Below are 26,047 nucleotides of genomic sequence, written 5' to 3'. Positions count from 1 at the left end.
TCGATACATACTATTTTGCGTCATTGGTTTTGCTAAAACCCAATGCTCTTAATTGAAAATTTCGTCCATTCGGCCGAATGCTTGGTGGATAAACTCCGCAGCAGGAAAGATTAATATATAAATTTTCAAGTGGAGTAGAAAATCCGCTATTTAATCGGAGATAACCGTTAAAGGAGTGGGTTGTCATAAACATTTGCATGACGATACTATAAATCTTAATGTAAATAATTCACAAGTTGAAGTACCCAGTCCAGCATTTAAACTATTGAATAAAGCTTGTTAATACGAATAAAATAGGCTATAGCAGCCTCAAGTATAACCAATGGTTGAATATTCTCTCATTTTGAAGTTTAAAAATATATATCACTGTATTCGGCGAAACCCTTTGCTCATTGTGGCCGTACGTATATTATATCTGTGGGTCTTTCCCACTTCCATTGCCCACTGGAGCATTAAATCTATAGTTTTCTCTTGAATATTATGAACAGAGAAAGTCACACGACGGGAAGGTAGAGCCGATGGAGACTTCTTATTTCGCCCCTATAATATTAATATAAGAAAGTAGAAAATGACTTAAGTATATTACTTATATATTAATACTATACTGGTTCTCTATCATTGACGCGGCAAATAAATCCCTCATTCAAACTTGCTATGAAGAACATATGAATTAATCCTTTTATTGCCCAACTGTCACTTCTATAAATACTGGTTACTTCTCTTCCGCAAATAGTCTGTCCCTTTCTTCAAGCACGCTTAAACACTCCTGTTAACAGTTGAGTTGAACCCAAAGAGCAATCGGACTTTTTGCACAATCTCTTTAAAATGCGTTTCTCTACTTACCTTGTCACGGCCGTTATCACCCTGCCCGCTGCCGTGTTAACCGCGCCAACGGGAGTGGTATTCCCTGGCGACATTGCAAGCCGCGACATTTCCGACGTTCAAGGGGCCAACACTCATACACTCCTTTCACGCGCACCGCGCCGCGTTGAGTTGAAGGATGAGTGTAGTGCAAGCGGTTACAGTCCCATCCCTGAAGCTGATAAAGCAACTTGGTATCAGGCCGCACGAGATGCATTGCGCGACGCTGGCATATACGGAGGAACTATCATTTATCCACCGCACGGCGCCGGGCACAGCAGGGATAGCGAAGAGCATATTACAGTCAGGCCTGCCAAAGGCAAATTAATGCACGTCTACAAAGATGGATCCTACACTTTCGGCTCCGACGTCTAGGCCCGAAAAGAGAGAAAGAATGGTGCAAAATTGTAAGACAATGAAAGCTATTTTTAGCAAAGCATATCTAATTTATTGACACTTTGACCCAGGAGCGATAACGTGTTTTAAAGGGAGAGAGGGAGAGAGGGAGAGAGGTCTTGAAAATAGTACTGATAACTATTTAACTATCTTCTATGCATGGCCCCCTAGAAAAAATACTTACATATGTTTCGTTTGAGCTTCTTTCCCCTTCATTGGAACGAAGGTAGAATTGGAAGGGGTTTGTTTATCAAGGAAGCAAGGAGAACTAGTACATTTGGAGCTGATTCACGAGTGTTACAAACGTGGTACTACAAGTGCGACAGGTCAGCCGCAGCTGGTGCCAATTTCTGTTCCATCTAATAGTAACAACATTTAATTGTTGTATAGGTACGTAACACAAACACTCTAAAGCATTCTACGATGAATTGCGGCTACACGTGATCGATCTTCGTGGGGATCGGCTCATGCGCTCGACCAATTTCCAGCAGGAATATATCTAGCTGATCTTGGCGCACGCCGTCCTTCTTCTAGCCCCTTCAGAATAAGGCTAATAATCTTCCTCCAAATTGTAAAATTAAAACCCGACTAGTTAGTCTTAAGGGGGTAACTGCAGATGGCTTTAAATCTTGTAATTAATCAAATCTGCTCTCGTTGCTGTGGCGTTGGATTGTTTACTTGTTACTATAATGGCGAGGCAAGGGGATAGAGGCTAGACCGTCATAGACTCTGCTACTCTAAATGACATCAACTAAACGACAAGCTTTAACGATAACAACGAACGAACCCGATCGCGTTCGTGCGTAAAGATTCCATGCGCAATCCCCAATTTGCGTCCCAGCCCTGCAAACCCCTCTTATGTGGCGGCAGCCAGTTCAGACACGTAGGTAGGCCTATAATAGTTATAAGGCTGCATATAAATCTGCGGGTGATCTCCCTATGTTTCCTTACACCACATACAAGCTTGTTTGTTTGGCAGGTTTTTAGCATCATCTTTTGCACACCTCCTCGATTCCCAGCAGTCATGCGCGCATTCATCTGCATCGTGGCGCTGGCGCCACTTGTCGTGGCAATCCCCTATGGCAGCCACCCAGCCGTCGTCTTAGTGCGGGCTGAGGACCCGTCTTCTGTTCCTGACGAGCAAACTATCTTCACCCTGCCATGCAACGACAAGGATCCTGTCACCCGCACTTCCGAGATCGAGCAAAAACAAGCGCAGCTGCTTTACGGCCCGTCGTTGCTGGGGAATACAGCCCCCTTCCCGGCCGGACCCCTTGGCAACAACATTTCTGAGCGCGACCAAAAGTTGTGGGGAGTTGGAGGGCAAACTCAATCACTCCGCGCATATGCGGATGCTGCCAAGGTAGCTGGGAGGGTCTTGGTGGTAAGTACAAACCTTTTCTACTCTGCGAATAAGTATTTCTTGAATTATCTCGTGTGAAAGGATGGCTAAAAACAATCGATACTTTTGCAGAACGGTGGGCTAAAGACCCTTGACGATTTCAAGCTACTTTACCAGAACCAATGGCACAGCTCCGTACCTCAGGGAATTTCCAGTGGGCAGTCAGAAAACTACACTTCGGATCTTTTGTTCTCCATGGAACGTCTTTCGGTTAACCCGTACATTATTAAACGCCTTCATCCTGAAGATACTTTACCTTTTGAGGTTGACCCAACCGCGATAGAAAGACTTACCACCACGACCCTCAACTCACTTCACGTCGCCGGCCGCCTTTTCGTCGCAGATCACAGTTATCAGCGCAACTACACTAGAATTGCGAACCGTTACGCCGCGGCATGCACCGCGCTTTTTTACTTGGACGACCGCAGCAACCAATTCTTACCTCTAGCTATTAAAACCAACGTTGGAGCCGATTTGACATATACGCCACTGGATAAGGATAATAATAATTGGCTGTTGGCCAAGATTATGTTCAATTCCAACGACCTTTTCCACGGCCAAATTTTCCACATAGCTTACCCGCACGCCATCGCCGAGATTGTCCACCTCGCCGCCCTACGCACCATGAGCTCCCGCCATCCGGTTTTGGCCTTGATGGAAAGGTTCATGTACCAGGCTTATGCGATAGGACCGGTCGGTGCACAAGTGTTGTTTAACAAAGGGGGATTGTTTGAGCAAAATTTTGTATACCCGCAAGAGGTTGTTTACAAATTTGCCGAGGATACGTACCCCGTTGCGGGGAGGTGGCGGGCAGGATATTTGGATGTCGAACTTAGGGCAAGAGGTTTGATCGGGGCTGATTATGGACCCGAATTACCACATTTTCCTTTTTACGAGGACGGTTCGAGGTTGATCAAAGTTATGGAGACGTTTGTGCAAGATTTTGTCGACGCAATTTACGACAATAGCGACGAGGAAATTGCCAACGACGACGAACTACAGGCATGGGTGACGGAAGCCAACGGCCCGGCGGGCGTTATAGACTTCGAGCCGGGCCCGTTCGACACCCGAGAACAGCTGGTCCGAGTCCTCACGCATATGTCTTGGTTGACAGGCTGCGCGCACCACGTCCTCAACCAAGGGGAACCCGTGACGGCATCGGGCGTGTTGCCGACCCACCCCGCCGCACTTTACGCACCCGTTCCCACGTCAAAGAACACTACTATCAACCTCCGGGATTGGTTACCTAGTGCGAAAAAGGCCATCGAGCACGTCACACTATTGGCTCGTTTTAATAGACCTGACGTGGTAACCAACAACCAAACTCTTAAATACATGTTTGCGGCTCCGGAGCTGCTGGCCGGCAATGGAGAGCAGTATAGGTTGGCAAATGACAGGTATGTCGAAAGCATGAGCAGAATTAGCGAAGATGTTAAGGCGAGGAGGTTTGATGAGGAAGGGTTAAGCCAGGGAATGCCGTTTATATGGCAAGCGTTGGATCCGGGGGCCATCCCATTTTATTTAAGCGTGTAGGATTTTCCTTCTGAACAATTGTTTTGAGGCCAGCACAGAGCATTTGGAGAAAGTAATGAAGTTGCGTAATGGTATTAACCCATGCGTTTGGTTTCCTATCTATGTTTTCAGCACCCTGTCGCTTTAATCGTGTATAATGGCTCCCACGGTTTTAAATTTGGGGATGATATACAATCCGAGTGCATCATAGCCAGCAATGCCTTATAATAAATGCAAATTTCTGCAGAGGTATAGTACGGAATCCCTGAAGCGACGCAGCAGTAGTTTTGGACCCGGCCACTACGGACGTTCCGGGGTTGATACATACCTCTCTGAGGCTTAGGGACCTTTTATGACGCGTTTGCTGTCAATATTACGTTCTTATAGCGAGCTTTGCCAATTCCGGTCGCTCGCCTACCAAAGCTGCCCCCGGATGCGATAGTCATGGCGTAAGGAGTTTGCGGCGGATTTCCAGTTAACAAAACCCAGGGTAAGGGTGTGGCTTGTGCCTGCAGTCACCGGATGCTGAGTTCAAGTTTTAAAAACATAGTATATGTTGTACTACGGACCGATATCACCCTCTCGGCGGGCAATCAAGCCCGATACTCTCTCAATGGTAATATCATGTTACTTGTCTCATCCACAGGACCGTTCCAGCGTTACGTCACTGCCTAATCATTTCAACTAGAGTACACGTACAAGGTAGTGTTTTTCATAACGCCGAATCCTGCGGTAAAAACACCAGTTTATCGATTTGCTGTATACAAAAGGCTCCGAAGGGCGACCAGTACAGGTTTGGGGCACGGTTCCAATCAGGCTTTCGCAAAACCAAAAGCGCCCTTACTATTTAAACACGCTCTTAATTAAGAGGTGGTCGTTAAAATTTTGAAGGATATAAAGTTTAGGTCAAATTTCCGAAGAGCTGTTTGCAAACGAAGTTCCAATGGCTTTTTATTCAGGTTAATTTCGATCCCGATCGTTAACTAAGGGCGGACCTTTTCTGGCCGTCCCCGTTGATATGCGCATGTTTGAGCGTCTGCCAAACGACCGCGCTTACCCCAATTATCATAATTCACCCCCAGCGATGCTTCGCACCGTTGGCAGCTTTTGCCCTGGTGTCCGGGCCACACTATGCACGGGCGGGGGTAAAGGTATTCCAAAACCCGTTGCGGGCGCCCCCGAGGGCCCATGGGCCAAAAAGTACCGAAACCCACGGGCCCTCGTCTTTTTTGCGCGTTGTGGGGCATGTAACTTTGAAATTTGTTTCGATTTCATAAACATGAATTCCGCACGGAAAAAAGAAGCTGGCTCGTGGGCTATTGGCCCGGGGGCTTTTCAAATAAAGTTTTTGGCCCCCATGGGCCCCTCGAACCTACCAAACGACATGTCGATCGCACCCTCGGCGGTGTGGGGTAATAAAAGCTGTTATCTGCGCCGAATCTGGACCACTGCAACCCTGGCATCTACCACGTGATTTGCCCCGCTTTTGTTCAGGCTGTTCAGGCAAAATTCACCCGCGCTCAGGCTATGTTCATCCTCACTCAGTTGTGGCTCGCCTTGTTCAGGGGCTGTTCAGGCTACTCAGGCGTTGTTCAGTGTGTTCAGTCGCTGCTCAGTCGCTGCTCAGGCTGCTCAGGCGTTGTTCACTCTCACTCAGTTGTAGCTCAGTCAACATTCCTTTTTTGGTAATCTAGCAGCTCCTGCAATTGAGCAGTACGTTAGTCCCTAATTTTGACCCTCCAAAACTAGGACGAATATCTGTCTCCATTGTGTCCCCAAACTAGTCTTCTGAAAAAATGTCGATCAACAGTGGTCCTTGAAAATGGCAGAATATTCCAAAACAAGTCCAGAATCAAGATGTTTTATTTCTGGTCTATTAACATTTTTCTTTCTTTTGATAAGATTTCTTCGGAAATTCTCTTGGTTGAAAATAAATTCTTGGTTGAAAATAAATTTTTGGTTGAAAAATCCAACATTTTGACGGAAAGTAACGCAAAAAGTAGCCAGCAAAATGTTGCGTATGGTTAAAATCTATTTTGAGGCGCTTTATACATTGCCTGGTTGCAACAAACTTCCTCACGCAAATTCACCTAAAGACCGAGGCGGATGTGCCATACCAAGCCGAGGCAGTTTTAACCGACATCCAAGCCCGATCCGAGGCAGGATGAGACTAGTAAAATAGGCCATTTCCGGTCACAAGCCACAATACAGAAAAAGAAATACAGGTGTAATTGATTGGTGATGTATTATATTCTCAATTTTGTTAGGTTCTTTGACGGACATGTACTGGACTGTTGGAAGTGCCCGACATTTTGCTACGTAGAAACAACAAAAATATTTAGAAGCAGTACAGTCTTCGTTCCTATGGCGTGAAATTCACGATCACACACATAGCCAAGTGCCCATTATCCTTGGCAAATATGGACCCAGAATATTTTAAGGGATGTTTTCTTTATAATATCGACCCACAAGGCAGCCAGGTGTAATTTCCCCTGGCCTGCAAGCTGTATATAACCGTTCACTTACCTCCTCATATCTGTCAAATTCTCTTTTTTTATTAATGGCTTCAACACGAAATTCTCAAACATTGCGAGCCCTCGTACCTTAACTCTCCAATCTTCTGGTAATCCTACCAAAATCTCTTTCGTTTTACCAACCACTTTTATTATTACCATTACATTCTTTAACGTCGCTTTCCACAAGCAGCAGCAGAATTATCCACCCTCTTCTGAGAGTTGAAACCACAGCAATTTGTTATTATGGGCACCAAAAGACAGAAAACACACGGGGAGGTCGTGATGGAGCGTGTTTTAGCAAACGGGCTTCCAATTGATTTTTCGCAAATTAGTGCCAATTAATCACGTAGAAGACTTCGTGATAAGACCAAGAAATGTTATGACGACGCGTTTGCCACATGGTTCTGGTAAGTAAGCCATTTGATTATACCAAAGTGTTTAAAATTGAATAAAATTTTTGTTTTAGTTATGTATAGTTAAAAGGACCTTCGGACCCCAGAGACATGCGAGTTATGAAGCATTTCGTCAAAGCATTGGCCTTGGGGAAAAAGGGTAAATTTGACAAAGTTCATGGGCTACCAACAGTTGATAGTTTAAGATGCTTTACGCGCCATTTTTGCAATGCGTGGGAACGATACCATGAAGCACGTATACCACCAGAAATAAAACACTTAATGGCATATGTAAGTATTTCTTTGATCCTTTATCAAGTGTGTCGTTCCTTTTTCAAAACATCAGAAAAAGATTTGCTAATATAAATAAAATGTTAATGTTTGTAAGCAGTATATTTAAGGTGAATTAACAAACGAGTTTGGTTTAAAGAGCCTACGCAAAGAATAAACGTTCCTCACGATAGAGAATTTTGTAAAATTGCATCAATTTTTATGGTTCGAAGACTTCCATGATTACGTATATGAGGGGTATCGGGTAAACGACGCCAATCTATTGAACACACATTGCTTCAGTTCTGCTAGGGTAGCAGAGTTATATGGAGCAAAATACAAGGTAGAATACTCTTTTAGTCCCATATTATTTGATTAAAGCTGACTTTGAAATAGGATCTCGTCTTGTTAATTGGCTGGAAAGACGGAAAGGCTAAGCTTAAGTTAAAGGTACGAAGGGCAATTTGTAAAGGAAAGAACGATAGGCAGTAAGTCGATCCGCCATCAAGTGCCCGTAGTGCAATTGCTCATTTTTGCTTAGACCAGAGCATATCATGCCCGAAAGGATATCGTCAAACTCCGGCCCGCCGCCTTTGTATTCACAACCAATGCTTTTTTGGCTGGCAAACATTATCTCTTCTAAAGTTATAAAAGGGAATCCTTCATTGCAAGAAATCTTGCAAATTGTGCCTCAAGAGGGCCGAAACCACCGAATCCTATCCTTCGCGGATGATCTGAAAGACCATCCAGTCTTTCCCATGTGGACGAAGACTGGTTCTGAGCACAATGCGAGAAGCTCAAATAGCGTATCACAGCATATTTCAGATTGGGCAAAGCGCGCAGGATTCGTAAATGGTATTGGCGGCCTTCATAGCGCACGAAGGGAAGCCCTTGTCAAAGCCAACGGTAAGAGAATAGCGCTTTACCATTTCCACAGTATGCTAATTTTACTACAGGGGATAATGGTCAATCGGTCGAGCAGCTCCAACTTTTTGCGGACCATAGAAACTTATCAGTTCTTCAAAGGCACTATTTGGGTGCAATGAACACAGTGGATGGCGTGGCAAGCTACTTGGGGATGGATATCAGGCGTGATCTTACTGAAGACTTCCGATCGGCAACGATGAAATGGGACAGCGACCTGGCTTTGCAACTTCCGGCACGGGAAGTCGACCAGCTGAAACAAGATGAGGAATATATTCGACTGAAAGAATATATCTTTACGCTTAACACTCTCATCGACGGCGGCCTTTTCAAAAAAGAGGAACACGAGCAGCATATAGCCGCTCGCAAAAAGGCGTACGAAGATCGTCGAAGGTTCGTGAAACAAAAACTTCAAGAATACCGGCAATGTGCAACTGATCAGCAGAGCGATTGGCACCGGGACCACCTTTCTCGCATAATTCACATGATGCCTGAACGCCACCGGCTGCTCCGCACTTTGGCTCAGAGAGAAACGCTTCGAAGTCCAACAGGCATTTCAGCGCTGGAAGATCTTATTGCTCTTCGCACAGGGGACTGGCAGGTCGCATACCAATCTCAGCTAAGGCCTAAAAACGGCATATGCCCCGTGGAATTCTGCAATAAAATGATTGAAAGGTAATTGTAAAGCATAGTGTTCCAACAGCATACGCTAGCTACCACAGAACACGTTGCTAATGTCCTGTATTGGTCTTTAGCCTCCACGTCTCGCAAAGGTGGCTGCATATATATCGATGTTTTGAAAAGCGTTTCAAAGCCGACAACAAGTTCGCCAAATTTTGTTTCCTATGCAGCCACTGGGTCACAGATAAGCAGAAATGGGAACACCATTGCCAAAAGCACATTGACGACGGGGACACACCATTTCGATGTGATCCCGTTGTTTTCCGTCACGCCTATGCGTGTGCTGGATATTGTCCGGTTCATTTAGGCCGGACAGATCTCCTTGCGAGCGAGCGGATGAAAACATACATAGACTTAAAAGTCTGGCGACTGCATATTTCGAAATGCGTCACTGATCACATAACAACTGGGCTTCATTCTAACAGTCTCAAATGCCCACATCCAGACTGTTCTGCTCCAGTGGATTCAGGGGAAAGCCTTTGGTATCATCTCCAAGACATCCACAGCGTCGAAAATGCGTCACCAAAAAAGCGTACTTTGAGTTCCGAAAAAAGCAACCATGACCGATCTGGATCGATCCGCTTTGCCAAAAGACAGAAAACAACATCAGGTCCCAATCCGACAGTTACTGCGACGTCAATATCCGAACAGACAGCTGCTACTATGTTTGTCAACCTGTACACTTGCAATCCTAAACGTTTCAGTTCTAACATAATCTGATAGGGCGCCATTTGCGTTTATTTCGTCGCCTACCGCTAGCACCGGTAAATCGACTTCGTCCAGCCAGGACGAACAATGCTCGACCTCATCGACGGATCCCAGCTCCCTAGAAGATTTCTACATTACCAAAAATCCCGACAGTCCATTGCGACACACTCTGCTCCTGGACTTAGGTTTTCCCGGGGCACTACAGCCTAACCCATCTCATGTCCCAAGCTTCAAAGGCAGATCTACAGAGCTGATAGACCCTGCGCTTACTGAATTACCCGTCGCAGTGTTAAAATGTGATTCCTTAGGGGACGGTAGCCCCCCGAATAAAAACAGTGCCAACTTAACAGGGCCTGCGTCACAAGATATGTTGGTTAACATCAAACATTCTCCGAATTTGCTGGAAGGTAAACCAATTGCGTTTGATGCAGATAATAATATATGGGAGGCCGAGAAACTTTTCGCGAAATGGGGTTTAAAAAAGAAACCTTATTACCTTGTTAAATGGAAGGGGTTTCCACATGAAGATAACACGTGGGAACCACGAGGTAATATCAGCGAAGATCTTATTAAAAGCTTCGAATCGAATTTTGAGGGAAACCATGCAGGAGTGCGACTATTTGATAAGAGAAAATGGGCTGGAAACGTTAAGTACTTGGTAGAATGGAAGGGTCGACCAAAATGCGAGAGGTCATGGGAAAAGGCCAAGACGTTGAGTAGCGCACGGGTTCGGGAGTACGAAGCAAGGGCAAAAGATTTATAAGCAGTTAACAAACGTTGAAATAAACTAAGTAGCCAATTACGGTTTTCTGGTAAATCAATCCTGGAATTTCATACGTACCAAGCTGCGTGGAGGTGGCGCCAATAAGCCGCAAAAACGAGTGACCAAAGCTGATGTACGGCGGTGTGCATGTACGGTACCGCGATGAGGTGTAAAAATGTATGTATTGATACGTGTTCTGAATTGGGTGCAAAACGCATCGGAAACGGAATTGGCTAAGGAATAGAAGGTTTTCTACTAAATTACGTATGAGTGTGTGAATGTCACGGCCAGGGTTAGCATAGCAAAGAAGCTAGTCTATTGGTACCTATCGACGAAGATTTTGCTCCGAAGAGAGGAAAGAAAACAAACCAAGTTGCTGTGCTTCACGCGACGCGGATAAAAGGTGGGTCGTTGGTTAACACACATCGATTTTCCGTATCTGCCCCATAAAGTGCCAATCGATGCTGGCTTTTAACTGTATACACATTTGCCCTAACCGATAACCCCTAAATACTCTAATTAACCAATCCAATTCAATAACGTGCTGGTCCGCTCGCACTATCGCAACGAACTACTATTTGTAGTCTTGTCAAATGGCTCTTCGATGGTAAAGAAACAAAATCCTGCGAAACGCAAACCTGTATTCGATTGTGTGTGGGCCTCTAGCCAGGCCCAAATCTGGGTCACTGAAAAAAGATCGCCACATAGCGGTCACGCAAATACGGCAAAAAGGACTTAACACCTTTACTCGTCACGAAGCAAGCCAGATAGTAAGGCCCAACCGCTTTTCAACTATGTTTGACCAGTAAAAGGGCTATATATATCGATGGACGATATTGCTTATTCATCCGTAAATTTTCCCGGGCGGCTATGTATTACTAAGCATTCTTTACGTTTTATCGAACCATAACACCTTACTTGCTCCTTTGGGTTAAAGCAATCTGCGATCTGCAAGTCCCGGTCAAACGCCAGCATTAAAATAGGCTGCTTTTTCGGGAATAATATGCGATTTCAACCCCATCCTCGATTCCCGACTCTTTTGTGACGAGGGTACAGATACTAATATCTCTACATAACACTATTTTTGCATCGTTCAATATGCACACTCGTCCTGATAGGTGGACACATAACGTGGTTGAATTTTTAAAGAACATCACCAGAATGGAATTTACAACCCCAACCGGAACAAGCGATGCCAAGCACACTTTTGCGTAGCCAAATGACTAAGACAATAAGTGTATTTGCAGATTTTTGCATTGGCCCAATGCATCAGCATTAAAGACAAAAATATATTCTAGGCGCCTCAGTCGCGCGGGACAGCAAGTTCGAAAGTTGGCGATTCGTATTTATTAAAGTGCTTAAATATAATGCCTGTATCAACACGACGGACTCGAGCTTGGCCATGACCTGGACGAACATCTGGCTCATCTCACTGATTTGCACTTGATCGCCAGCGTTGGTCAACTTTTCAACATTTCGGACTTCCTAGTCTATTTGCCCAATATATATGCTATTGACATCTATTATTGACGCCTTCGGAAAACATTTTGTATAGCGGCAAACTCTTTTGCGAACGCGTCGTTCCCCCTTTTCTGAGATGGCCCATGTTTCCTTTTAAGCTTGGCGTTGGCAGAGATCGAGCCCAGCGGCGCACGGTCCAAAATAGTCGCTCTTTCAAAATCAACAACCATAGGGCGCTGGCCATTTACTAAAATATTGCGCGCCTCAGCATCGCCGTAAAGGACGCCAAAACGGTGTATTGCGGTAATTGCCTTGGAAATCGAAGCAGTACCGACAAATTTATCGATAGGGCCGTCACTGCTCGACAAAGGCTTGCCAGCCCAACTAAGGAGTAAAAAGTGCTTATACACGCCGCCGTCGCAATATTGCGGGAGAACCAGAGACATCAATCCGAGGCATACCGGAACGTGCCTCCCCTGAATCTCGCTAAGGCGGTTATAGACCTTTTCCTCATGTTGCAGGAATTCAAGATTCGACGTTTCCACACCTTTGGCCACAAGTGTGTAGCCATGCAGCGATAGCCGGACCTTAAACATTGAACCAACAAACCCTGACAGGTATAATGGCGTACAGTCTGCTTCAGGCCCACGGTCTTTGGCTAGCTGTGCTTGAAGCAGACTTAGAAATTCTGCCCTGTCAATGTGTTTCTGCCTGTGGCTACTGGCGTTCGGACAGGTTTTGTCAACAGGTCTACCACACTTCAGCCCAAGAAGACATTTATGGCTGCAGTAAAGCCTATCCTGTATTCCTTGTGATCTACCCGCCCGCAGTCCCCCACCACTTTCGCTGCGTCCACCAGAGCCTGGCGTGCCATTCCTGTGAGAATTGGAGGATCGTTTCGGAGTTGGGGAGTGCATGAAATCATCGTCTTCATCTTCGTCAGACAAGGGCTGAGTGGGTAGCTGCCGGCAGAACGCGCGGGTGCGGATCGGCGAGCGCTTGAAGCCCTGCCAACGGCGGGGTATATAAGGAGAAGCCCGTTCTTTATCCTTGCGGACAGAAGACGGTATTTTGGCCAGCACATCCTCGTATTCGACAGCCCATGTTTCAAGCGAAGCCGCCGCGTCGTGCCACGATTGTGGGGGCGGCGCAGTACGAACAGCCTGCAGGACGAAAGCGAACATTTGCGCGACGGCTGTACGGTGGAATCTGTTCTCGTCATCGTCGAAGACGTCCGAGTTCGGGACGCAGACATGGTAAAGGACCGTCGCGGGATCATCCGGAATATGGAGGAAAACGAAAGTTTGTCCTGTGCAAACGTACCCGTGTTTTATGCCCTTGCCAATCATGTAGGAGAAAAGCTGCGTGACTACGGCGGCGGTAAGCGCCTTTAACGCGAGCACGAAGCCTTCGCAATCTTGGCCAACCACGTCTCGCTTCGGCTCAATTGCGGATGCCAGGCCGGTGACCACCTCGTCCTGACTTAGTTTGTGCGGCGCTTTGTACTCGGTTGCCATTGTCGGGATGTTCGCTCCGTTCGTTGTCCTGTATATGCAGAAGTGGTCCGTTCGATTGCTTTTTCCTTTGTTTTTCGCGGTGCGACGCGGTTTCCGGATTTTGGCCGTTGCAGGTGTCGTACCTGCGACATTGGGCCCAGAGACGGCCATCTGATCGAGAGGTTCGGATAGGCTTTCGTCCGCCGCGCCGAGGTTCGTGTGGCTTTCGAACGTTACGGTCCCATGCAAGCCGAGGCGCTGTCGCAGCAGTTCGTTCTCGGACACTGCATCGACCAGCTTTTGGACTGCATTTTCAACGGTGTCACGCTCAAAATGCCGTAGTCCATGCTCGCTGCTAATCGGGCTTATTAAAGAGCGAACGTAATCCACCTGGTATCGAAATGGAAATGTAGGACGGGAGGTAAAGGAAGGATCGGAAAGCAGATTCCATATTTCCTTTTATTTTGCTGCAAATTCGTCCCATTTAAAAATTCGTAATGGGTAAATACGGCCGGTAAGATTAGTCGTATCGCCTTGGGTGGTTAAAGAGCGGTCGGTTAGAATTTGGATGGCAAGATTGAGCGAGTGGTATGCGTTAAAATAAGGTTTAATTGCCAGCGGTTGCGATGTCCTGGCGGCTTCTTCCGCCCCTTCGCGTCGGCGCTGCTTTTCTCGGACGCGTTTCTCGGCGTCTTCGGTTCGGCGTTTGGCTTCTTCGAGCTGTTCACGGAGCTTCCCGAGTTCTTCATCCATATCGGTCATTGATGGCGGATGTTTGCAGCAAACAAAATTAGGTAGACGGGTATTTGCAGCAGATCGAACGAGGCTCGTTGCACAGGCAACCTGTATCGGGCCCTGGGTCTGCCTACGTAAGCACTGTTACGGAGACGCAAGCTAAGCTGCGGACCTGGTTACAAGGTGCCATTTCAGCCACAATTTAGACTGAGCTGGTGGCGCAGACCACTTAAATCCTGGGTTGGTGGATTCAATTTTCAAGTCGGCCCAACATTTAGATGTACGGTACACCGTACATCACATAGAGGTAAGAAAGGGTCAGGGCAGACCTCGCTTAGGATTACCAATCAAAAACAATCCAAAAAACAAAAGTTCCCAAACAAACTCATTAAAGTTGGCACGGTCATAAATCCATGGGGGAACCTCAGTATATTAAGCATTACCAACGAAGAATGACAGACTGAAATCCGAACAAAGCCAAAATCTTGGTACTTCTCCTCGACCCAGAATTCGCGACTGTGAGAATCGCTGTAGGTCCAACGCCAGAACGGATAACGGAAACAACAAGCTAAGGGTTGCTTCAAATCGCCGTGGACGCTCCAGATCTCGGTCCAAAAATCGCCGAGATAACGACCGCAAAGGTGACCGACTCAACAATTGAAGGTATCGTAGCCGATCGCGTGATTAAAGGGATGGGGCGCGACAACCAACGTGACGCGTTAATTGCCTGCTAGGCATCGCACTACTCATACAGCCGAACGCAACGTCTATGAAAGCGACTGCTTTTCAGGGGATCCACCCAGCTCCTTGAATGTTTAACTGTACTGCTTTGCAAGCTGGCGGTATTCCTGCGGGCTGATTTTTGGACGACGCCTGGTCGAGAAGGGAGGGTAATGCCCGTGATCAATTTGCTACGGTTGGTGCGATAAAGTAATACATGTCGGTGTGGCAAATCTGCCTCGCATTGGTGCAATCGATGAGGGGCTACCCAGGAGTCTCGGCTTCCATGGGATGACGCATGATGCGAGTATTCTAAGAAAGGCGGTGCCCACATTTGAGGGACGAGTCGGAGCTGGGTAGACCACAGATATTGACTTGGCGCCGGGCGACTGAAAAGATGACCACAGAGCAACTGAGACAGATGCTTTGACGAAGTAGCGGAGTAGTCGGGTGGATAGGGTCGGATCAGGCTCCCCCTAGGCGTACGTAGTAAATGACTTGGGACACGAAAGGGACAAGCAAAGAAGCAGTGTATTGTGACCTTGAAGGCGGCAACGAGCCCGGTCTTCCCGTCTCGTGGGTTGGAAAAACCAGGAAATCCAACATGTTATGGGACGTAGCCAAGTCGCCCTGAACGTCCGGTTGCAAATTCCGACGCGGTGTCTGAAAGGTGTGTGCCCGGCTGTGCCTTGCCTAAAGCTGCCGTGATCGCACCACGCGCGGGGCAACTCAGGCGCATTAAAATCTGCAGCCAACAATGCTAAGTTACCTCGTATTTTTCCAGGCAAACACTTCACCTCCAGCGGAACACTCCCGGTCGCTGTTGAAGTATCGCCCAGACAGAGGCCGGCTCGAGAAAAAAAAGACTGTTGTTGATTGGCTCCTACCAGAAAATCATAAAAAAAGGGAGACTGTGCAGTCCAATTATCTGGGACCGCATGACTTTATGGATTGCGTTCAGGCCTGGAGGTCTAAAAGCCAATGGCGAGCTGATTACTGTCATTTGTAAAATGCTATCCGGTATTGGTTTTAACCGCGAATAAATTATGCCGACAGTTTAGTACGCTTTGCTGTCTATCAAAGGACTGCAAAAGTCTGCGCTAAATCTGGTTTCTAGTGAAAAATTGGGTAGTTATTAAATTACATTAATCGAACTTTATTACATTTTTACTTTTTAAACATATGTAACATATACGCAATTATTGCATATACCTTTACAATAAACTTTGTATATAAAATATAGTAAATAAAGGTTTAAAAATATATTTTAACGCTAACGGTTATACGAATACTGTGTTTAAGCTGTACAAAATCATTGGGCACGAACCCTGTTAAAAAACAATTAATTGCGTATTAAAATGGCCCAATTCATCCTATACCAAAATAAAACCTGGTTAAAATATTAAATGTAAAAATTCCGTTTAAGGGACTACAGTTCCTAAAACTTACGAAAATAATATACCCTATTTCGCTAAAATAATTAAAAATTATAGCTTTTCGTTAGGTATATACAAATTACGTCCCGTATTAACGTTTTCTTTAAATTGCGTATATTAACTTTTAGCGATTTTCCGGATACCTAAGGCCCGGAATATGGTTACTATTAATATTTGCAGCCTTATGGCGTATTTAATTAGCGACGGCGGCCATACCTTTTTAACCCAAAAGGTCACGCGTAAATACCTTACGCTTTAATACCTTTAAAAATTAGAAAAACGTAATATAGCGATTAGGGACTTTTTCCCTTTATATAGGCTATTTATATTGTAAAACCCCAATTTATTTTATAATTAAACCTCGTTGGCCCGAATTTGGTTAATAAAAATTTATTAAATTTTTTATATGGAATATTTGTCGGGCGAATTATATAGCTGGATATCCCAAAATAACCATACTTTTTAAAAAGGATTCCAACCCAGTTAAACACCGGAATAATACCCCAATTTATCCTTTTAAAATCTACGTACCAATATATTACAGGTTTAATACCAATTTAAATATAAACAAATAATAAAATTTAAAATTGTAATATATTTTAAATAAATTAAATTACCCCTACCGGCCTATTTCGATTTTGTATATTGCTTAATTTTACCCCAGGTTAAAACTTATTCGGATTATTTTATCTTTCCAAATAGTTTTAAATGCATATAAAAATACCCCTTTTACCAAAATGGTACTATTTGGCGCTGGACGTTTAAATTCGTGGTTACTTTTATAATATAATTTGGGGTTGCCGTTATACCGATAGCTAAAATTTTAAATATTACTACGGATGGTTATATTAAAACCTAACCTACCATCCCCTGGGGAAAATAAAGTTAAAAAAATATACAAATCGAAAACCCAATTTTTAGGCGCGTTAAAAACGAAAATTGCCGTAATAGGATATAATTATTCGGTAAAAAACCTTGGTATACTAACGGCGTTATAAATATTCGTTAATGTTTGTTAAACGTAAAAATTTACCGATTTTTTAACAAAATCCGAAGATATTAAAACTTTCCCGAAACCTAATGTTTTAATTTGTTCCCGAATTTGGGCCATACCATTTATAATAAATACCCATTTATTTTTATATTTTAAAAATAGCGGTAGGAAATCCGGGGTTTTTTTCCAATATAACGTTGGGGTTAGCGGGTCGGATATAATCGGAATTTCGCCATTAATCGAATTACGTTATTTACTGAAACTAAAGGTTCCAAATGGGGGTTTGCTATAAAATGCTATTTAAAACGGATTACGCTATTATATAAAAAATATTCCGATTATGTTTTCGTTATATACCATAAAAGGTATAATAAAACGATAATATTTTTACAATCGTACCTTCCAAAACCGGGGCTTTATTAAGCTATTAAACCCGAAATATTACTATTATAAATTAATTGAATGTCTGGAACGTTATAACGTAAATAATTGAATTTGCTTTAATGCGGGTCCGTATTTTAAAAAATAAAAATATAAAAAAGTTAATTTTAATCGTATTATTACGTTAAAAAGGTTTTTTTTCCGCTAACATACCCAATAATAAATCTGTTTTTAAATTTAATGGAAACTATTATTATTTCTTTAGGGGCGATTTCTGTGGTATACATTTGGGATTTAACTTAAAATGGCTTTACATCTTCTAAATCTGCTTCCTTATTTTATATTACCCAATCGGCCGAATAGGCTACGAATTTAATTGTTTCGTTCCCTTTATTAACAAAGATTTTATTTATAAAATATATATTTACTATTAATTTTCGGTATCCCCGAACTAAGAATTTGCAACGATAAATAAAACGGAATATATAACCAAAAATAAAAAATTAATATATTTTTTTCGAAGCTATCCTTTTATAACTAGGGTGGTATAATATACCACCAATAGTTTTACAAATGTAAAAAATTATTTTTTAAAATACGAAATAAATTTACCAAATATTAAATTATTTTTATTTACGTTATTGGTAAAATTGCATTTGGGGCTTAGGAAATTGTTATAATATTAATAATATACCCAAATAAAAACGGCGTAATATATACGGCGTTTGTTTAAAAATAATATTATCCCGTTTATTTTTATATAATTTTAAATTATTAATTACATTTCCCTTCGGTTATTAAATAAACGGAATAGCTTTATATTTTAAATTCGAAATAAGCGTTATAATTCGGCAAAAGGGCCAGTAGGAAATTATTACCTTTCGGTAATAACCGGAATCTTCCCTTTTTTTATATCCATTTAATCCTTTAGTTTAATAAAAAAAGGCCATACAATTTCTTAGGGGTATTTCCATTTGTTAAATAATCCTATATGGATTTAACGCGTATAAAAACAAGGTTATATTAAATTCGGGGTATGTTAAACGATTAAATAAATTATCCGCTAATATTAACCTTTCTTCCTGTTTTTTAGCCCGCCGTCACCCCTAATATTTATATCGAATATAAATATGTTCGTTTTTTTTCCTTTTACTCGGATTCCAACCTCCTTATCTTTTATTATTATTTTAATCGTCTCCCGGCAATAAGCACATCATTCTCATATCTGGCTTTCCATATAACTTGTTTTCTTTCACTTTGATCCTTTTAACGGAGGAAAACAATTACCATTATAAACATGGATTTTTACCTCCCAAATGTAAAATATAAGCACGGAAGTAATATGGACAGCCGTTACTTAAATATCGCAGACCTTTTAGGGATTCCAGCATTATTTCGTATCTCGGCCACATCTGAGCCATGTTTATCACCGCTATCACCATCCTCATCCTTTATTCACTGCAACATCCACGGCATGCCTATGAATATATTACCACAACCTCCACCCATCACTTAACACTGTTCCTATATGCCCTGGCCCATTACCCTTTGCCATATGCCTTCGGGTATTACTTAATAATACGTATATGGCCCCTCCCATGATAACGGGGGATGCTCTAGCGGTTAACATTACGGAAAAAACTATCCAGGTCCGGTACATTTTTCTTTCCATTTACCGGATATCTCGACATTTACCCCTTTTACATCGGCAAACCATAGATATTACAATCGAATTATACAGCCACCATCAGTAATATCCGCTAGGTCCTAGGACAACGCTACTCCTTTTTTCGAAAAACCTTGTCCTTCTCCCGTCTATATGGCTGCCCACGCTTTAATTTCACCGACAACTTCGCCCAAGGCTTTCGGTCACAGTCGATAAAAGAAGAAAGCCACGTCAAACGGCACACGGGTTAGGAGCTCAAGGCGTGGTCGATGGGGATATAAGGGTTCCCGCAAATAGATATCTGCAATTTTCCAGGTTGTGGATATACATATACCAGGCCGGAGCATATGAAACGTCACGAGAAATAAGTAAACACCTAAGCACAAAAAAAGAAAACACAAAAACGAATGCTAACTAATTTTTCGCAGGATCCACGATAAAGATCCTATCGTTTTCAATTGTAAGATATACCTCGATCTTATTATTACAATCAAATTATCGGGGTAACCTGTTCTTATAATAAAATACAGTAGGTTAAAACAACTGAACGTCTGACTGGGCAACTGGGGTTCTTAATAACTGGGGGTAAAATTATAATCGTTCTTAAATAAATATTGAGGTTAACTAGAGTTTAATTGCTGTTAAGCAATCCTAAAATCGAATCTATTTATATGATAATGGGCGTGTCTTATATATCCTGGGCTTTCAATATAATCTCTCCTAATCTCCAACAAATCGCAGAAATCACCTCCTTGATCTGTCGTAATCTCTTCGGAATTATTAAGATCACTTCCTTGGCGATCACGTGGTATCACGTATCTGGCTCCTTACGTAATCCTAATCCTGCCGGTCGGTATTTCTTTTAATCGAATGTCGTTAGGAGGGGTATAACCCCGCCTGGCCTCACTGGTATTGGCCCGACTATCTGGTCGTAACATTTATATCTTCGGACAAGGCCTATAAAATTACAACCTAATTTGGAAAATTTCATTATACATATTAAAAAATACACTAATAAAGCGTCGGTTCTAAAATAAAATATCACCTACGTTCGTTTGCATATTTGCGATCCCTTAAGGCTTAGCAGAAAAAAAGCGCCGTAATCGACTCGATTTAAACAAACTCATACAGGTGGAATAGCCTATCCTCCTTACTAATAGTACATAATATTTTAATTGGAGGGTAAAACATCGTATAAGTTTAAAATACAATAATATATACAACTTTTGTTATTACATTACCAGCCGCTCGGTATTATCTACAATAAAAAAAAATGAAAAAAACAAACCATATTATCGTCCGTCCACCTTTAAACATACAATTATTCGAATATTTAATAATTTAAATTTACCGGGCACGTTTTATTAAAATATTCCGTTCGGGTCGTATTTGCCCGCAACCTTTTCTATAAACGTAAAATTTTTTTCTTTATAGCTACCCAAAGGTCGGCGTAATTAAAAAAAAGATATTTATCGTCGGCTCCATTCTCGACCGAAAACCTTTTAATATTATCCACCCAGGTAGTTATTTTGGCGTTAATTAGCTTTATAAACTTTACATCTTTATATATAACCATACCGAAAAATAAAACAAAATTTTCGTTACGATCTTCGAACCCGAACACGTTACCGCCGTTTATTACGGCCTGCCTAAACTGCTCCGCCGATAAACTTTAAAATACGCATTGCGCTATAAAACCGAATAACGGGTCTACCTCCAATTTTTTTACCATATTTAAATAAGTTTTAACGGCGTAGGCCATAATATCGCCATTTTTTTAAAATATTAACGTCCGCCAGGCATTATAATTGCCCTATAACAATTCCAACTTATTAATAAATTCGGCTAACGTATCGGTATATAACGCCGACGTAACGTTATTTGGAATACCCAAAAAATCGGCAAATCCCAAAATATTAACTATATTATTAACGTTATATAACGCGTTATTTATAAACGGTTCCGTAAAAGTTTCGTTTTGGATATAATTTTAAAAAATAATCGCCGAATTTGCTTTACGCCCCTCGTTACCGAAAATTAAAACGAACTTTTATATCGCCGATATAATTTTTGGGCTAACCGAAAACGGAAACGTAATTAAACTTCCCCAAAACGTAATTAACGCCTTAAAGGTATTAAAATCGAAACGTATTACAATACCGAAATTGTTTAACTCGCCCTTTAAAACGCGGCTAGCGCCACACTTTATTTGATGTCGTAAACGGGCGGGTACGTCACGATTATAAATACAAAATATGCAATAAAAACTCCAAACCTGGGCCAAAAAACAGCACTAACCTTATTCTTTTTTTATCGTTCCAGGAACCTAAATGTCAGCACCAACCCGAAGCTTAAATACGAAAAATAACAACTTGTTTAAAAGTATTGTACTGTACAGTACAGATACAGTACAGACAGACTGATATTGGTAGTTTGCGAAAATAGGGCCTGCGCTCTCTCGGAAAAAACACTTTAAGCACCGGTGCGATGGGTGAAGCCTGGCGCAGTGGCAAAGGCCCGTTTTTAGGCCTTCACCTAGACTTGCATCAGCAGGGATTGGAAGACATAATTTGAAAATGTACATGTATATTGTAACACCCCATGGAGCAGGTTAAGTCAACGATTGGTTTAAAATATCCCGTTTGCTATAAGATCCTCTTTCAAGGGAGTCCGCATGCATTTAAGCTTCGCATACTATACATCAAATTACAAATGCTACATACCGCAGTATGCTGCAAAGCTGTTGAGACAGGGGTGTACACCAGCCCAAAAGCCTCCAAACATTGAGACCATGCCCAATATCAATCGAATGATGAGCGTTGGAGGGGTCGTCAAATAGATTATGGTTGGATATTTGTGGGGGCTATAGATTGATGCTATGTATATTCTAATTCCGTTAAAAAAAAAAAAAAAAGGTCCCGATATGTATGCCAACCGGGTATTGGAGCGGCGGGTACTTTGTGCCGGAGCTTATTATAATCGACGCGGCATGTCGCTTAGTCTGTATGTTAAAGCAGCTGCTCAGGCACATATAGTGGACATATAAATGGGCAAAGTGCCCGTTTTATTCAACACTCTACTCTAGCTTGGACCAGATGCAAAGCACTTAAGCCCAGCCCAGCACATTTGATGAAAATGCAATTCTTGCACCGAAATTAACATGTGTTTTGTGGATCACCAATGTATGACCTGCCTTTTTGGGGCCGAGATTTGCAACGAATCCACAAAATGTACCCATTCTCTGCCTGCCGGATTTCTATCATTATACTTTTAAACTTAATCAAATTAAAAGAACGTATAACCTCCTATGCCCCACCATTTGTTAACCTTTCCAGTGTGTCGACTGAAATTAGGATATCGCTGGATCCGTAAAGGTCCGCGTTTGAAACCAACATATAACTGGATAAAAATTTAATTAAAGAAAACAGCGAAAAGTGGCTCCTCATAACCCCGAAGGAAGATACCCGTCAGCGTCGCTGGAGATTTTCAAGGCTGCTCCTCAGTTTTTTTGCCCTGGCCCTAAGCTCTTCCCGCTTGCGGTTTTGTTTTTCCGACTCGGATCCGATTTGAAAAAGCTCGTCGTCCGTAAATCGGGAAACAATTACTGGACTGAAAATCTCGGGAAGGGGCGCAATAATATGACGCTCGACGACCTGCCGACAGACATTGTCCACGAAAATCTTTATAGCTACCTGTTATCGAAAAGCTTTAGTATCTGCACTTTGCAATGGCGTCGTGTAAAACATACCTTGTAGTAAACTTCCAACCCTGCCATGGCCTCAGCATATGCCTGGTCGTCCTGTCGACGTTAATTTTGCGTTTCATTGCCTCAAGGAACTTTTCAATATCCATGGGGATATTGCTAATATGGAATTTTCCATAATAATCCGAACTTGCTGTCTCTTTAATAGCACCTTCCACGGCCTTACGCAGAAAGCCATAACGGGACTTTTAAATGTTATCAGTGTAGTAATGGTTGTACGTAATCGGCTGGCGCTGCTCGTCTTTTTTCAATTTATCAAGCTCCATTAAAACGTCATTGCCGGCGTCCTCCATCCACTGAGAGCAAATGGCAAACATATTACCACGAAGCTTGTCCTCGGGTAGAACCACTCGAATGGCGTGCTGCAGCCACCCGGTAACGATCGCGATGATGCTTTCCACGTGGGCTGTGGCAATGGGGAGCCAACGAGAGGATTGTTCCAAAAACAGCTCGGCTAGTAGGACATGATTGTAATTCCCTGGAAGCTCACGACCCCGTGTGCGCAAATATACCTATACCATGTCAGTCGTACCCGATTAAACAACCATATATGGACATACCTTTTTAACCCAATTTTTCATTTCCTCTTGGGTTACGAAAAGCTCCTTCTCGTTGTTTTCCTTAATTAAATTTTCATCCAGAGTCCAGTCGATCTCTAACTCTGCCGGCCTTAAAACCCTTTTTTTGCCATGGGTACGGATATCGGTAGCGAATTTGCCATTGATCTTATGGACCACGGCGCGCAACCGCGAATCCTTAACGTGATCGAAAAACTCGTAATATGGCCCATAATAGTTGCCATCCAAGGCAGCTTGGACCAGCTGGGCAAAACTGGTGCTAACTTACGTTAGAAAAATGCGGATATGCCCGACAGTAGGACGGGCTTAGCCAAGTCGCGTCAAGCTCTCCTCTATAGTGCGCAGGACCTTCCGAATATCTTCAACCACCTAAGGCATTTCCTTCTCGATAAGGGCGTCCAGGAGGTTCTGCAAAAACAGCTTCAGATTCTCGGCCCCTACACGACTCATATCGAAATGCTGCTTCCAAACGGGCTCCGAAAAAAATCTCAGCTCCCTCTATAACCGCTGCTCAGGTTTAATACCCTCTTCAATCTCGGACGGCTTCGGATTTTTTTAGAGGAAAAAGCCAAGGTTCAGCTGGATATTGGCCTGGTTATTCGCAAATTGCGCCAAACTGGCCTCGCTGCCCTCATTAATCAAGTCCGCCTTGGTGATAATCCCCACCGTCCTCTGCGCGCAAGCTGGATGATGACCTGGTTGGCGATGTCGTTGGTGGCTTGCACCACTGCTAGCACAATCGTGCGAGAACTTTGAACATAGCTTTTGACCATGTCTTTGACCAGCTGGATATCTTCTTCTGTTTGCTCTTCATTGGCCACAAAAATGAGTCCAAATAGATCGACGATGGTCAGATTAAGGTTTGTCTGGCCCACAAATTCAATCCGCAAAACATCAAACGCAAACGCGTTCCCGAGATTCTGGTCCGCATACCCACGGATCTCCATCAATACGGACACCTGCTCAATAACATCAAGGAGTTCCGACATATCTGTTAACATACGGCGGTATTGTAGAAAGGCATCTCTCTTTTCCTGTGGTCTGGAGGCGTAAGGGTGAATAGTGGCCATAATACGCGTAGCCGTGGAATCGTGCCGAAGGATGATTTCAGTGGGGAACCTCGTACAAAATCCACTCTTCCTTGGGAACGGGATGCCAGTAACGCTCTCCAGAACCGAGCTCTTGCCGGCCGACTGGTCGCCACAAACCACCAGCTGGGGTAGAAAAACAACATCTCCAATCCCATAGGCTCGTACTTGATCGATCTGGTTGATGCGCTCCGTCGACCTGAACGAGTTCAGGCCACGCACAACAGAAGACGATGCGCTAGGCTCTTCGCTACGCATAGTTGGTTGATTGAGTTGTACACCACTGTGATATTTCCTCTAGAGCTGGATGTCACTCGGAAGCTCAGAGTGATAAGGACCTGAGGGAAAGAGCGACCTTTAGAAAGAGGATTTTAGTGCATAAGCATCACATGGAACGAATGTCAAAAAGAGTAAAAGAATGAAAGTAGTTGTAGACTGTACTTTCAGGAAAGAGGGAAGGTAGCAAGAGAGCTGCTCACGTTTTGAAAAAAGGCCGATTCAAGTTATCTGGTACTCCAGTCTCGGCTGCACCCGCGGTAGTCCTCGGCTTCAGGAGGCCGTGGAAATAATGCAAGCTGCTAACATCTCAAGATCACATGCTGAATATATCCTTCGAGTAAGCAGATATATTTTTGGGACAGAATGTATGCAGCCGCCAGTTCGTCAGATTAACGGCAAACAAAAAAAGGAAATCAATACTGGATAAACCATATTTTGTTGGGTCAAGGACATGTTCGTGCCGTGCCTTTACGTCCTTGTGCAAATATATCAACTGCATGGAAGTTCAGTTCGCTTAGGCGCGTGTACACGATTGACACTACGTGCCTTTCTTCTTTTTTTAGACTTAGCTTTAGATCTTCGAATAGAATCGCCCCTATATTGCAGCCTTGTCTCTTTGGGATCGCTTTCGTGACAGAGAGAAATTGCATTTGACGGCGTGCTGGAGAGACGTGTTTAAATCTGGGGTCAGTGGACCCCTGGCTCAGCGTGGCTGTGCTTGCCAGCGCCTTGGCTGGTGGGTCGAGTGGTGGTTCTGAGCTTAGGTCTGGGGGCCTGATCCTCACATATTTAAATCGGTTTATAAAAAGGGTATTTCGTCGTTACATTTTTCAAGGGGGTCGGACTTAGGGGGGGTCGGAGATGTGGGGCCCAACGTTAGGTGCAGAAATCGTCGCTACAATCATACACCACGGTTTTCGTCACTGACTGTCGGTGTCTACATCTGCACAAGCCAAAAGCGAGGCTGCAGTTGGGTTGACAGCTGATCAAGGCATGCTTAAAGACGATTATCCGCGACCGTGCTC

At 43.4% G+C, this 26,047-nt stretch overlaps 6 protein-coding genes across 6 annotated transcripts; 3 read left to right on the top strand and 3 right to left on the bottom strand.

Moving 5' to 3' along the window:
• Nucleotides 1–825: 825 nt before the first annotated feature.
• Nucleotides 826–1,236, top strand: PgNI_05161 (uncharacterized protein; the record flags this gene model as incomplete). Its single annotated transcript, XM_031125198.1, has 1 exon — nucleotides 826–1,236. The coding sequence occupies one exon, from the start codon at nucleotides 826–828 to the stop codon at nucleotides 1,234–1,236; it is 411 nt and encodes a 136-aa protein (XP_030982988.1).
• A 1,045-nt stretch (nucleotides 1,237–2,281) lies between these two features.
• Nucleotides 2,282–4,192, top strand: PgNI_05160 (uncharacterized protein; the record flags this gene model as incomplete). Its single annotated transcript, XM_031125197.1, has 2 exons — nucleotides 2,282–2,641; nucleotides 2,732–4,192. 2 exons carry the CDS (start codon nucleotides 2,282–2,284, stop codon nucleotides 4,190–4,192), a joined length of 1,821 nt encoding a protein of 606 aa, XP_030982989.1.
• Nucleotides 4,193–19,234: 15,042 nt separating this feature from the next.
• PgNI_05159 (uncharacterized protein) lies at nucleotides 19,235–19,565 on the top strand (the record flags this gene model as incomplete). Its single annotated transcript, XM_031125196.1, has 2 exons — nucleotides 19,235–19,297; nucleotides 19,413–19,565. The coding sequence occupies 2 exons, from the start codon at nucleotides 19,235–19,237 to the stop codon at nucleotides 19,563–19,565; spliced, it is 216 nt and encodes a 71-aa protein (XP_030983093.1).
• Nucleotides 19,566–20,719: 1,154 nt separating this feature from the next.
• On the bottom strand, nucleotides 20,720–21,087 carry PgNI_05158 (uncharacterized protein; the record flags this gene model as incomplete). Its single annotated transcript, XM_031125195.1, has 2 exons — nucleotides 20,720–20,984; nucleotides 21,065–21,087. 2 exons carry the CDS (start codon nucleotides 21,085–21,087, stop codon nucleotides 20,720–20,722), a joined length of 288 nt encoding a protein of 95 aa, XP_030983092.1.
• A 1,118-nt stretch (nucleotides 21,088–22,205) lies between these two features.
• PgNI_05157 (uncharacterized protein) lies at nucleotides 22,206–23,443 on the bottom strand. Its single transcript, XM_031125194.1, has 2 exons — nucleotides 23,063–23,443; nucleotides 22,206–23,006 (listed from the first exon to the last, which is right to left on the bottom strand). The coding sequence occupies exons 1-2, from the start codon at nucleotides 23,087–23,089 to the stop codon at nucleotides 22,782–22,784; spliced, it is 252 nt and encodes an 83-aa protein (XP_030983070.1). The 5' UTR covers nucleotides 23,090–23,443; the 3' UTR covers nucleotides 22,206–22,781.
• Nucleotides 23,444–24,293: 850 nt separating this feature from the next.
• PgNI_05156 (uncharacterized protein) lies at nucleotides 24,294–25,001 on the bottom strand (the record flags this gene model as incomplete). The annotated part of the gene is made up of 1 exon (XM_031125193.1): nucleotides 24,294–25,001. One exon carries the CDS (start codon nucleotides 24,999–25,001, stop codon nucleotides 24,294–24,296), a length of 708 nt encoding a protein of 235 aa, XP_030982541.1.
• Between the last annotated feature and the right edge of the window lie 1,046 nt (nucleotides 25,002–26,047).

The sequence above is a fragment of the Pyricularia grisea genome, chromosome I (genome assembly GCF_004355905.1).
Source record: "Pyricularia grisea strain NI907 chromosome I, whole genome shotgun sequence".
In the NCBI taxonomy this organism is placed as follows: Eukaryota; Fungi; Ascomycota; class Sordariomycetes; order Magnaporthales; family Pyriculariaceae; genus Pyricularia; species Pyricularia grisea.
Note: the sequence above shows the minus strand (reverse complement) of the source record. Positions and strands in the feature narration are given on the sequence as shown.